The 14,506-nt window shown below is 38.3% G+C and overlaps 1 protein-coding gene across 1 annotated transcript in view; it reads left to right on the forward strand.

Moving 5' to 3' along the window:
- LOC127639669 (delta-aminolevulinic acid dehydratase-like) overlaps positions 1-14,506 on the forward strand; it is a 29,607-nt gene that overhangs the window by 12,364 nt on the left and 2,737 nt on the right. Inside the window, exons 2-11 of the mRNA XM_052121806.1 lie at positions 4,254-4,376; positions 4,518-4,568; positions 6,033-6,129; positions 7,234-7,369; positions 8,134-8,217; positions 8,475-8,563; positions 8,648-8,703; positions 12,705-12,792; positions 13,859-13,945; positions 14,062-14,191. Of these exons, the coding sequence (XP_051977766.1) occupies positions 4,258-4,376; positions 4,518-4,568; positions 6,033-6,129; positions 7,234-7,369; positions 8,134-8,217; positions 8,475-8,563; positions 8,648-8,703; positions 12,705-12,792; positions 13,859-13,945; positions 14,062-14,191 (937 nt within the window). The 5' untranslated portion in view covers positions 4,254-4,257. The remainder of the gene's footprint in view (positions 1-4,253; positions 4,377-4,517; positions 4,569-6,032; positions 6,130-7,233; positions 7,370-8,133; positions 8,218-8,474; positions 8,564-8,647; positions 8,704-12,704; positions 12,793-13,858; positions 13,946-14,061; positions 14,192-14,506) is intronic.

The following is a 14,506-nucleotide window of genomic DNA, read 5'->3' on the forward strand; positions in this document are numbered from 1 at the left end:
TACTGAAATTAGGGTTTCTTCGCTAAAATCATATTACTCGTACACTGATACCTTTTGAAAATATGCTTAAATGTGTTAAGACTCTTTCAATTACAGTAGAGATGTCAATTCAAGCCATCACTTTATCCGCATCCAAACAAGCCAGCAACTAGTGAAGCAAATGCCGTTTCGCATGTCATGTCCTATTCTGACCGGAATTATTCAATGCACACTTTTAGGTTGACAGTGGTTCAAGCTCATAACCTTTGTTTAATCATGCCCGCATCATTCTCCACCATTATGTAGCGAATCAGCTCTATATTCTTCCACCGTTAGGTAGTGAATCAGTTCTATGAAATATTAATAATCAATCATAACTTGTTATAATCAATTATGAATATTTGGATCAGTTAATCGGGTTAACTTGATGTAGCTACATTAACATTACAACCAAATACTCGGTTCATCCCGTGAACACTCAATATTGGTTATTAATTAATTAATTAATTAATTAATAGAAAGGTACATTTCGGGGCATGGGAAATGTCTTTCTTACTAAGTATTAAGAGCAAGTAGTCAAAATCTATGATTAGTGACTTTAGATATGAGCTTGAGACACAGACAACTTTACATGTGACATGAACAAGACTTTATTAACTAGACTAAACATTTAAACTACTCTAACATACATATACATACATTCATACAGTTTACCAAGGGAAAGAGGGCTGAAGCAGAATACAGGAAGGCAAGAAGTTATAGCATTGTTTGAAGTTCAGCAGATCAACAGCCTGAGCAAACCATCATATTAGTTCTGACACACCCTTTTTAGAAAGGGGTTAAGGATACTTAATGTATCAAATAATGAGACTAAGTTTGATACTTGCATGTCCCATTTGAAATAAACTGTCCTGATGCAATTTGTTGAGGCTTTCAGTTGATCTTTGATGATGTTGTCTTGATGAGAGAGAACCAGTGAGAGTCAGAGGATCTTGGTGAATGGGCAGTCGAGGCCGTAGCCTGGCACATGCTTGGGAGTCCTTGGGGCCTTTAGTTTGGCATCATTCAGCGAGAGAGTGAGAGAGCACAAGGCTCAGAGAGCAAGAGAGGCTAAGAGCAGCGAAGAGGATAAGAGTTGGTAAGATAAGAGGATGAGAGGAAGTGGGCGCAGCAATTTTATACCCTCGGGAAACAGGTCCCACCTCTCATTGGCTCGACCAATGAGAAGGGTTTGGGTTCCAGGCGGGAATTTGGTTTATTGCTCTTTGTTGTAAAATTGCCCATTGCATGTGCAAGAAAGAAAATAGGAAATATACTTTTAATACTAATATGTTGTTGTTATCGACATATCATGTACACAGTCATTTCGATCTTCAAAATACCAAGTTATAGAGACCAAATATGCCACACATATGATTTTGGTTAACCATAGTATGCAAAGTCTGAAACATTAACCCATTAGTTTGCAAGAAAACATAGATCAAGCACATTTAAGGGAAAATGTGAGATGGCACACTAGATATATGTCAATATTTATCACATGGATATATAGAATATATATATAGGATTAACAGGGTTCATTTCTCTTTCTCAGTAAGAGAATGAAGGGAGGGTCAGCACTTCTCTGAACATTCCTTTGGAGGTCGTAAAGGCCTCCATTACTCTGGGCAGGAGAATGATTCCTTTGTTCCGTCACGGCTCATTTGCATGTTTCTGGCTGGGTTTATGACGGTAAGAGATTTTGGGCTGAATGACTCAAAAGATGGCAAAACATAACGTAATATCATTCTACTGAAGATCTTATATTCGAATTTAGCTAGGCCAAATCGTAAGGTTTAATTTGATACCAAGAAAAGTATATTTAGTACACTTAGAAAGGGAATATACACTGAGGCTATTAAATATGAGGCCTCAGAGTTTAAAACACACACCGAAACAGTTCTAACGAGTTTGATATACCTCAGAAATACACAACATACAGGGATTACACGTATTTCATTAGCAATATGCAGTTCTGTGTTTAACTGGAAAACACACACACACACACACACATTTTTACGTTCAAAGTTTCCCCCTTCCTGTCCACATGATAAGCACGTGGTGAGCATGCGGATGTCACATGCGGTTCTCTGTCAATAGTTCATTGTCTCTTTGTCAATACATTTATTGTGCTTGTGGAGGCTGGTTGGCGCTATTTCAGTAATTGGGGGGGGGTTTAACAGTAAGTTCTTGTTTGTTCGGGAATCTGTTAAGGCACTGATCCTCCGCCATACCTTACAAATTGCAGATTTGGCTTAAGCCAAGACTCTTGAACACAAATTACACTTGGTTTATGATCCATATCCAAAACAGTTTTTTTTTAGTTCTTGACCATTTGCTACAAGGCTCCTTGCGTTCCATTGCATTACATGAATCACCATTTAACTACTCAGATACCTGTGAAACTACTACTGCTGCTTCTCTAGTTAGAATTTCATGAATTGCGTTCACTGAAATCCCAGAGATCCCTAGGAATTCTGATGCAGCTTCTAGAATTGTTTTAATCTTGGCCGATCTGCTTGGCAACATAGCAGTGACATTAATTACCTTAACAATAAAGGCTAGAAAGTTCTCTTTAGTCATTATTAAAGTACTATCTTTTATATCACACTGTTGTTCTGATTCCTTAGCTTTCTCCATTCTTAGGTCCCTTGGGTCTTGATTGAAATTATCCCTCTTCTCTTCCCTCCTGACCTCCTTACTTTTACAGATCTTCACTGCTTCCGCATAAGTGACTTTATGCTCAGACTTGTATTTTTGTACTTCTCTTGCTTTAACTTGTACCTCACATCCTCCATATGCTGCACTGTGAGCACCTCCACAGTTGCAGCATTTTAATCCATTCACCTCTGTGCATTTATCATATTCATGCTCACCTCCACATTTTACACATCTTACCTTCCCCGACACACTGCAGCCACATGTCCTATTCAGTTGACATTTAAAACATCTCAATGGCATTGGGACATACACTCTTACTGGGTAACTTATATATCCCATTTGAACCTTTTCAGGCATTTTCCCTTCAAATGTCAACAAGACACTTAAACTTTCTTGTCGTTGTCCTTCCTTTGTTTTATACAGTCTTCTCACATTAATAACCTTACCTCCTCTTAAATTCTCATACATTTCGGTCAGTGGATATATATGTTGGAATTCCATATATAACCCCTTTTTCCACCTTTTCTACTCCAATCTCTTTGGTTGTGACCTTTTCTCCATTCATTTCTTTAATCTTGAGAAGTTTGTTTTTTTCCCAATATCTTTCACTATGATCAAAACTCTCCCAAGTCCCAAACATTTAGCCAAAACAACTGACCCAATGATTTTATCGATTGCCTTGGATAGTCTTATTGGATGCAAATGTATTCCTGTACTCTTTTCAAATGTCAACATAACTTTGAATCCAGACTCCTTAACATTTTGTACAGTTTGCTCTCTTACAATTTCTTGATTTTCTTTTGTCTTTTTTTTACTTTATCCTGCATTAGTTCCGTCATATCTTCGCTATCCTCTTGATCCTTGAATTTCTTACGTTTTGAATTTTTTTTCTTTTGGCTTTTTCCCAATACCTCCGTAAATCCTTCCCTATCCTCTATTATCGATTCTTCAGAATCTTCCTCCATGACTGCACAACAGCCGTCTAAAACTATCCGAAATACCTTTTTGGTGTTTTATGGCGGTTTAACAAACTTATCTTGATGGCAAACAAACGATCTCTCGTCTCCAGTCCGGTGCCAAGGCTACTGCAGCAGTCAGACCGAAACCCTGAAATGCACTGTTAACTGTGGGACCTTATATAGACAGGTGTGTGCCTTTCCAAATCATGTCCAATCAACTGAATTTACCACAAGTGGACTCCAATCAAGTTGTAGAAACATCTCAAGGATGATCGGTGGAAAAAGGATGCACCTGAGCTCAATTTTGCAAAGATTTCAAACAAACTACTTTCACATTGTCATTATGGGGTATTGTTTGTAGAATTTTGAGGAAAATAATGAATTTAATCAATTTTGGAATAAGGCTTTAACATAACAAAATGTGGAAAAAGTGAAGCTGTGAATACTTTCCGGATGCACTGTATGTATATATATATATATATATATATATATATATATATATATATATATATATATATATATATATATTATATTTTGCAGTGTATAAAACTTACATTTGCTTCACGTGAATGTAGAATGTGCCGGTAAGTTTCTGTCTTCCATTTGCATGTAAAGGACAATGTCACAGCCAGCAGACTCTATTCTTCACAGCGGATACTTCCACCCCACTCTCAGATACTGGCAGACCTGTGCTTCAGACCTCAAACCAGATAACCTCATTTATCCCATCTTCATTACGTAATATCTTCTCTCTGCAGTATATTTCATAATGGGTGTATATGTTCACAGAATAAAATGTTATACATTTTTAGAATCAATAATTGTGTGTGTGTGTGTGTGTGTGTGGAGTTTTTAATATTTATATTACTGTCTTTCTAGTGACAGTCCTGATGCTGTGGAACCGATTGCAAGTCTACCTGGTCAAGCAAGGTATTTTTCTTTACTAGTGTTGAACACATAGACATGATTTTTATTTTTGTTACTTGGTTGCTAGGAATACCCGTTAACATGGCTAGCAACCATATGGGGTTACCCTAGCAACCATGCCAGAAGAAATTATAATTACTGAAAGTGGAAGAACATTACTCAAAAGTTTGAACTCTCTTTTTTCCGATAAACATCAAGATCATTGTATTGCCCAGCTCTATTAATAACATTGCATCAATCTCTCACAGCAGCCCAATAATCTCAGTGATAGTTGAATTACAGGCTGCGTTATAGACACAGAATCTAGTAAGCAGAAATTTACCTCGATATGTTTCTTCAAATTAGAGGCAGGATTAATGCTGAGTTTAAAAGTTTATTTCTAAGAGTCAAACCAACTACAAATTTTGTTCCCGTTTTCAGAAAAACTCATTTCATTTTCGGTTTTCATTTTTTCAAATGTGGTTTACTGTATTACTTCCTGTTTTGTGTCCATTGGGTCTACACCATACAACTTCTTTAATCTGTTACCATGATAATGTACCACTGAAATGCCCCTGGATTAAGGAATCCAATGGATAACTAAAGGAGATTAAGATGAGCCTGGACTATTATGATCATGTTCAAATTTTTCAAGAATAGGGTACAAAATAGGGCTTGAAACTCTAAAAAGTATCAGTGAATGGAGGAATGTCAGACTAAATGTTAAATGTGCTTTTATTTTACGTCTATTCAAAATGTATGCGACCCTGTTACCAAGATTTAGGGCATAATATCTGAATACAGCCTGTTTTGAATTATTTGGTTGCTTTCAATAATTAATTATTAAATATTATATATATATATATTGATGAGGTTAAAGGCTCTAGTAATAGTTTTAGTCTGAGCTATGCTACCATTCAGTAGGAGCTAGCTAGCGTAACACCCAATGTTGGTTTGCAGTTTTTGATAAACATATTTTTGGGGATAAATTTAAAGGAAAAAATTTGTTTCTTTTCCTTAAAATATCCTTGGTAACAGGGGTTGATCTTGACAAATACTTGATTGAGATTGTCTTTGGTCAAGAAAGCAATATTTTTCAAATGTGTAAATGGTCAATAAAAGAAAGATGGGGTTTGCACTGAATGTCTCAGTGAGGGTGGAGGTCTGAGATAAGCCACAGGCAGGGTGGAGTTGGAGGTGGAAGACAAAGCACAAAGATAAGCCATGGGTCCGTTTATTCTGTTACAGGACCTGTGCTTCAGTCCTCTTGAGTCAGAAAAATGTTGCATTAGTCAATGTGAGCTCTGGTTACTTGTCAAACTTTTTGTTTTGTCCTGAAATGTAGGCTATGTTCCATGCTTTCAGAAAATGTGCTCAGTATACGTACGGCATACTTCTAAAATTGTTGGATGGTAGTATGCTTTTGTATGAATGCTAATGTATTGTTAGTCATGTAATGACCTATAATGTCAATTATGTTGATTTTAGATATGGTGTTAATAAGCTAGAAGGTGTACTTCATCCACTAGTAGAAAAAGGCCTGAAGTGTGTGCTGATTTTTGGAGTTCCTGCTAAAGTTGCTAAGGTGGGAAGTTTCAGTCTGACTGTGACTGCTATCTATAATTTAAGTTAGTCTGAAAGTCTGAGACAACTTTGAAAATCTAGGATTTTTTAAAACAATATTTTATTTAAACTTTAAACAAAGTTTTAGGATTTTTATGAAATAAAACTAGATACAATTTTAAAAACATTTAAGATGATAAATATGCTAGATTCTGCACTATTTTTAGGTCACTAATCAAATAAGTGAATGTCTGACATTGATTATGTGAACGCAAATGTACAAAACGTCATATTTGCTTGCTTCCATTTAAAGGAATATTCCGGGTTCAATACAAGTTATGCTCAATCAACAGCATTTGTGACAATGTTGATTACCACAAAAATATATTTCAACTCGTCTGTCCTTTTTTAAAAAATTTTTTTACAGTTACAGTGAGGCACTTATAATGGAAGTGAATGGGGCCAATTTTTGGAGGGTTTAAAGGGGTTTAAGCTGATAATTTTATAAAAGCACTTACATTAATTCTTCTGTTTAAACTCATGTATTATTTGAACTGTAAAGTTATTTAAATCAATATTTTTAGGGTTTGTTGAAATTACATCGTCATGGCAACGTAGTTATAAAATTGGCTATAACGCTACACAGAAAAGGTTAGTAAGTGATTTTATCACAGTAAAATCATGTTAACACACTTATTGTTTATGTCATGTGGCTATACTTTTAAAACAGTGAGTATTTGAACCACAAAATGGCCACATCACTTCCAGAATGGGGTTGAGTCAAAATAAAATTTTGAGGTAATCAATTTTGTCACAAATGCTGTCGATTGAGCTTAACTTGTGTTGAACCCGGAATATTCCTCTAAAACACACAGTTTGTAACATTTTCAAATCATTCTGGATAAAATGGATTATCAGGCTTGAAATTCTGAAGTCGATGTCAATTGCTTAATTCAACTTTTCATAAAAATGTATGTTTATTATATAAGTTGAAATGAGAGCGAATTAATTTTTTTCCATTCATTCAGGAAAAAAGCAAAATACAAATATTTTCATTAGTGGTCTCAGACATTTGGACTCCACCAAGGTTGATTAAATATTGATTCCTTCTCTTTTCTTGTCCCAGGATGAGAGAGGCTCTGGGGCGGACACAGGCGATACTCCCGCAGTGCTGGCTGTGAAGAAACTCAGGAAGTCGTTCCCTGATCTAGTGCTGGCCTGTGATGTTTGCCTTTGCCCTTATACCTCTCATGGCCACTGCGGTTAGTTTAAATGTATCTTCTCAAGATCTGCAAATGACACAAAGTGGATAATAAAACTAGCAGGACAAATGCCATAGACTTGCATTGAAAGAGGGACTAAAGCCTTATCTCGGAGTCAGAATATCATACAGACTTGGGGATGAGCTCTTTTAACTTGGGCCAGTAAGCAACCACCAAAAACACTAGCAACCACATAGCAACACGCTTGAAGAACACCTTAGTAACGGCATAGCAATGCCCTGGAAAGAATCCAGAACACCCTAGCATTGTTGTGAGTTTTGCACGTGCTAACTTTTAGCTGAAATTGTAAGTCTAGTTGTATTTTTTTGGTTTTCACACATTATTTAAAGGAGCACAAATACAGTATATTTTGCTCCTTAAAGCATTTTATCCCTAACTAAAACAATAGTACTTTGACAGAACATTTTTAAATGGTGTACACTCACATGATGTGATGAAGACTTATACCAGTTGCCTAGAAAAAGTTGTTTTATTCTGGATTAGGGTGGTCCTCCCTTCATAGTGGCTGCCATGTTGAGATCACACGACCTGCTGTACCACACATAGGTGTCAGTATAAAGTCCAAGACCACAGTCATATTGGTCAGCGAAACAAACCAAAAACGTTCTTCTTTTTTTTTTCCACTGCTTCCCTAGACACCTGGAGTGTTGTGTTTTATTCATAATTACATGTTATTTTTTTATTTGGCTCTTCCTAATAATAATGCTGTTACAGTATGTGATTTGTGAGTCTCTCTGTGACAGGAATCCTGCGTGAAGATGGCACCTTGGATAACGCTGCAAGCTGTATGAGGTTGGCTGAAGTAGCTCTGGCCTATGCTCAAGCAGGTTAGTCAATACATTACATACAAATGAATCTCACAATCCTAACAAAATATTTTTGGGCCATATTTCACCCCAAAATGAGAATTGTAATGTGCTTAATTTTCATGAAAATAATGCCACAGTTCAAGAATCATAGTGGTCCTCATTTTAATAAAAAGCCTATTTATTTGATTTTTGAAATACACCTCAAATGATTGTGCCTATTTGAATAGCAGGCCTGCAGTATTTTTCTCTCACACTTGACGATTCTTTCTCCCCAGGCTGTCACATCATCGCTCCTTCAGATATGATGGATGGACGGATTGCAGCCATTAAGCAAGCACTCATATCCAATGATCTTGGCAATAAGGTCAAGAGAATTCTCACTTCTGAGTGCAGACAGTAAAGTAGACAGAGAATGTAGTAGATACTGACACAATTCCTCTTGTTTTAGGTGTCAGTACTGAGCTACAGTGCTAAATTTGCCTCCTGCTACTATGGGCCATTCAGGTATTGTACAATTCTTTTTAGACTTACAAAGTCTGGTGCAGCTTATTCTGGCCTAAACGCGCCCAATTCTACAGAGACTGTCTGAATGACATTTAACACTTCCCTGATAGCACAGGAATAAGGAAGCGGGAGACAGCATAACAAAAACTGTCACAGCGGTTAATTATTTTAGATTCTCGCTTTTCAGCTATTTTTCCAAAAAGAAAATAAACAGACACTGGGTCTCTCTCCTCTCATCTCGTCAGGACTGACGCTTGCCCCAATGTGTAGAGTTGTGCTCTCTGGTCAAGAACGTACTGGATTTCATTTTTACTTTCTGAAGGTCCCTCCTCCCAATTTTCCCTCAGGATGTCTAGAACGTCCATATAATAATTCAAAAGGAGATAACCCTGTGGAGGCTTTTGGGACCTCTCGTACAGCAAATAATAGGGGTTCGAGCCTTTTATTCCAATTCCGAGCATCCTGGTGTACGAACTCTTCAATCATATTTTTAAGGGTTTGATTAAACTGTTCGACCAAGCCATCCATCTGAGGAATAGAGGTCTGCAACCGGGCCCGATGGGACCCGAGAACCCATCGGGTTTTGGGCCAGGTTTGGGTACGTTTTTCAAGTAGGGATTCGGGTTTGTAGTTAATAAAAAAAAAAACTGTGTCACACAGTTCAATGGAAAGGAGGAGGTGAGAAGCAGCTTGATAATATAAATAATATTTTAATGAAAAACTGAACCAAAAGGAAACACACACAGGTGTCGGGCAGCTGCCCGTAACACACTCTCTGTCACACTGCTGTCTCTGGTTGCCCTTATCCCTCTCAGGCTTCATCAGCCTAATTAGAGGCCGGGTGTGTGGAATCATGACCCGGCCCCACCCTCCACCCTGCCACAAATGGCCTACCGAACTTGCACGTGCTCTCACTCACAGACACGCACGAATGGACGAGTTAGGGGCCATTCGCACCAAACATGTATTTGCACGCATCTGTTCTGTTTTCCCATTGTTTTCCTTCGCAAACACATGCTGGACGAATGTCTTTGACTGTTACGCCAGGTCTCGATGTTTCTTCAGCATCTAATGCTGGACTGGCACTGTTTAAACACCATGTCAAGTTAAAAAGAACTTAACATTTTCAAAAAGTTCTGAACAAGTTCAGGCTGTAAAGAGGGAACTGTTGCATTGTTTAATATTATTCCAGATTGGGGGCCTGGGTAGCTCAGTGATTATTAATGCTGACTACCACCCCTGGAAGCGCAAGTTCGAATCCAGGGTGTGCTGAGTGACTCCAGCCAGGTCTCATAAGCAACCAAATTGGCCTGTTTGCTAGGGAGGGTAGAGTCACTTGGGATAACCTCCTCATAGTCGCTGGGGCATATGGTATGTTGTGCGTGGAACGCGGAGAGTAGCATGAGCCTCCACAAGCGTAGTCTCCACGGTGTCATAATGTACTATATGCTTACATTAAATATAGCCTATTGCAAGAGTACTTGCTACGAGAAGAAATTATAAAGATAGTTGACCGATTTCAGGTCTGGTTCGGGCTCTTAATCTGACGGTATCATTCCAGCCGGGTAGGGTCGGACCACACGGTCTCAAATACGGTTCAGGTTTCATTTTAAGCCCCATGCAGACCTCTACTGAGGATGGTACACACTGGTGCGAATCGATTTAATTCCCAATAATTCGTAAAGGTCACGGAGTGTACGTGACATAAACATGGTACCTTGATCAGTTAGGATCTCTTTCAGAATCCCAACTCTGGAGATCATTTTGAAGAGTGCCTACGTAACACTTTGTGCTGAAATATTGCAGAGTGGCACAGGTTCAGGATATCGCGTTGCGTAATCTAATAAGACTAACACAAAACGATGCCCACGTGCCGTCCTTTCCAATGGCCTGTCAAGGTCCATACCAATTCTTTCGAAGGGATCCTTAATTAATTGAAGAAAGCGCAATGGAGCTTTTGGAGTGGCCGATGGATTCAACAACTTACATTCGTGAAATGTCACGCACCACATGTGAACCTCACCACGAATGCCCGGCCAATAGAAATGGGCCACGAGTCTGTTGAGTGTTTTGTCCTGCCCTAAATGTCCCACTATCGGATTATAATGGAACAACATTTCCCGACAGCTCTTTGGAAGACATCAAGTGTCCTGGAGTGTCCTGCATCACTCGATACAATCACAAAGTAGGGGTAGGAGAGCACAATGTTGGGATGAAGCCACTGACCATCAATTACTTTCATTTGGTCAAAGGTGTGCCTGAGGGTTTCATCTCATGACTGCTTCAGATGGAAATCCGCAAGGGGAATTTCCCAGAATTTAAATTCCCTCCCTCCGAAACCTCCTGACCCGGTGCAATTTTATGCTTTTATCCCCGAAATGTAATAGTGCCGGTCACTAGGGGATATTCGTGCACATCCCCATGCACACACCTCACCTTTACCCGGTGTGTGTGCTCAAAGCCTCGCCTTGAACCAAGCATTGATGAATTGAGGTTTGATTACAGCCGAATCCACCAAGGCCTGGTATACTTCTTTTATATACTTCTTTCAGTGGATACTCACTGGTATGCGGTATGTCCCAGCTCAGTCGCGAGCGGCCTGGTGTGCATTGGGGACCCAAACTAATGCCCCCACCTCCATCACCTGGCATTGGTCCTGGAAATGCCTGGGTTCCCCGCAGCACCAGCAGACTGGCCCAGGCTATACCCTCACACCTGTGGCCACAGGGAAAAGGGTGGGATGAAGAAGGGGAAGGGTGAGAGAGAGAGAGAGAGAGAGAGAGACAAGGAGAGAAAATTGCTCGCTGGTACACCGCCAGATGGTCCTGGGCCAGCTAGACTTTGTCGGGCGGTAGCACTGGACCCATTTTGCCATCCCCTTTGGCAGCTGGGTAACGAACTGCTCCAGCACCACTAAATCGATGACTTCCCAGCATTGCCTTACATACTTATGAAGACAAACATATTATAAGAAAATGAAATAAAAAATATTTTATATATTAAACAGCATTTAACTTGCGGGTAACAAGTATGGAGAAATATATTAATTTAAATATATAACAATAACATTTTTATAAGTGTACATGTGAATGTATTATATAAGTGTGTGTGTGTGTGTATATGTGTGTATATATATATATATATATATATATATGTATATGGATGTAGGTTATTTCTTGTACATTTCTGTGTATTTACACAAGTATTTTAGTCATCTTATTTGAACCCCGTGATCAGCGCATCTGTGCTTAATGACGTTGGCGGGTATACCAAATGAACTAATTTTGTCAAGTGAAGTGGACTTCAACAGATATCCCGTGCTCAGTGAGTAGGGAGCAGTGAACACTGCATAGGGACCTGGTGGATTGGGACACAACTTGTATTTCCTACTATAGTTCATTGCCACACAAAAGTCATACACCTAGCGCTATTAATTTTGTCCCTTACAATGACTTAGATGTCAAATAAACATAGATGTACACATGAACTTAATGTTTTTAAGGCATTCAACATAAATTATATTATTTTACAATAAAATATGTAAATGAAATGTTCGAATGAAATAAATGTGTAACCCAAGTAATGTACGTGACAGTAATTAATTTCATTGAAAGTCAGTAACTGTAATTTGATTACAATAATTTAAAATGTAATGTGCTGCAGTACTTTTTTGAGTACTGCGGCATTTGGCAATCAGATTACACACAACACAGCTATTTAAAAATAATAAGTACAGATTATTTCACACAAGTCCAATATACAATTCTCATCATGAATATCTAGTTTACTTGGTAATAAGTGCCTCAGACAGAAGCGTTTTTGAAGGATATCTTAGCCGAAATATTCACTGTAGTAATCTGGCAAACTTTGGCAAATCCAATGATTAAGTTTCTCTCTAAAAGCACATATTGTATCTGTCCGGTAGATTTTAAACACAGGTTTTCTTCTCTCTCTATTTTTGTGGCAATATACATGAGATTCAATTATTTTTTCATTTGAAGGGATGCTGCCCTGTCTAAACCTGCTTTTGGAGACAGACGATGCTATCAGCTGCCCCCTGGTGCCAGAGGACTGGCACTGCGAGCCTGTGTAAGAGACAATCACCATAAAAGGGATAGACAGTTCATTCAAAAATTCAATTCAGTTCTGTCTTCTGCAGAACACAAATGAAGATTTTTTGAAAAAATCTCAGCTCTGTAGGTCCATATATTGCAAGTGAATGGTGACCAGAAATTTGAAGCTCCTAAAAGCACATAAAGACAGCATAAAGGTAATCCAGACGACTAGTTGTTAAATCCATGTCTTCTGAATTGATATAATCGAAAAAAGAAGAATAAAGTGAATTGGCGATTTATAGTAAAAAATAATTAACTGTTTCTCACCCACATCTATCATATTGCTTCTGAAGACATTGATTTAACCACTGGAGTCGTATAGATTATTTTATGCTGCCTTTATGTGCTTTTTTTGAGCTTCAATGTTTTGGTCACCATTCACTTGCATTGTATGAACCTACAGAGCTATTCTTCTAAAACCTACAGAGGTATTTTTCTAAAAATCTTTTGGCACTTTTCCACTGCACATTATGGTTCAACTCGACTCACTTTACTTTTCTGAACTTGCATTGCCAATGCAGTTTAGTGCCACCTCAACATGGGTGGGATTGTAGGCTGACCGTCATAGTTGCACCACCTCTACTGCCTTGACGTCATCTTAAACGTGACACAAAACAATAAACATTAACACAACTGTTAGCTATTAGCTCATTGTGCTGCATAAAGCAGTTGTTGCATGGTTAAATTGGCCTGGTTGTTTTAGAAGCAAGCTTCCAGTAGCTGGTCAACTAAATAAAGTGTAACATTCAAGCGGAGTATAGAGTTAACGTAACAAAACGTACCATCCTCCATCGTGGATCAACACCAGTCCAGGGAATCTCTCCGTCCCATTGCTCGCCGGTTTAGATAGAGTCCATTTGTCGAACCACCGGGGGGGTGAGTAAATTATGAGAGATTTTTTTTATTTTTGGGTGAACCATTCTTTTAAACATGCTATCATTTGTTGCTTTAAGTGTTTTGTGGAGATCTGAAGATGTTTAGTAATCTATGGGACACTCTTAATGAAGTATTATCATAAAGTATGTTTTTAATGCTGGTAGGAGCGGGATGTGAAAGAAGGTGCTGACATTCTGATGGTGAAACCTGGATTACCTTACCTTGATATTGTTAGGGAGGTCAAGAATAAGGTAATAATTATTTAGTGAGTGTATGCTAGATTGATTAAGTATTTTTTTATACCACAATTTTTTATATAAAGGCTCCTGGTAGTCTTCACAGGTTATGTTTCTCGTTCTTTCATCAGCACCCCACTCATCCGCTGGCAGTATACAATGTGTCTGGTGAGTTTGCCATGTTGTGGCATGGAGCTGCTGCCGGAGCATTTGACCTGCGCACTGCAGTTATGGAGTCAATGACCGCCTTCCGGCGAGCAGGTGACGGAAGATAAATAATATGAATTTTATGAGCAAAGGTTCTCCATAATTGTATATCTTTCTCTGTATTGACCTTTTGCAGGTGCCACTTTTCATGAAATCTGATGTCCTGTTTACTTTTTAAAACAATAATGGAAGTTCTTTAGAGAGAGATATTTTAGAAATGTTAGATAAACTATTAAATAACATTAATAGTTATTAATGTTATTACCATAGAATTTAAAGTAGCTGATGTGTTTTTAACACCTCTTTAAATGTCTGCACCTCCCTCTCTTAAAATGGTGGAGGTGTCTATAGAACAGTGTCATAATTTGA

This window comes from Xyrauchen texanus, chromosome 4 (assembly GCF_025860055.1).
Source record: "Xyrauchen texanus isolate HMW12.3.18 chromosome 4, RBS_HiC_50CHRs, whole genome shotgun sequence".
Taxonomy (NCBI): Eukaryota; Metazoa; Chordata; class Actinopteri; order Cypriniformes; family Catostomidae; genus Xyrauchen; species Xyrauchen texanus.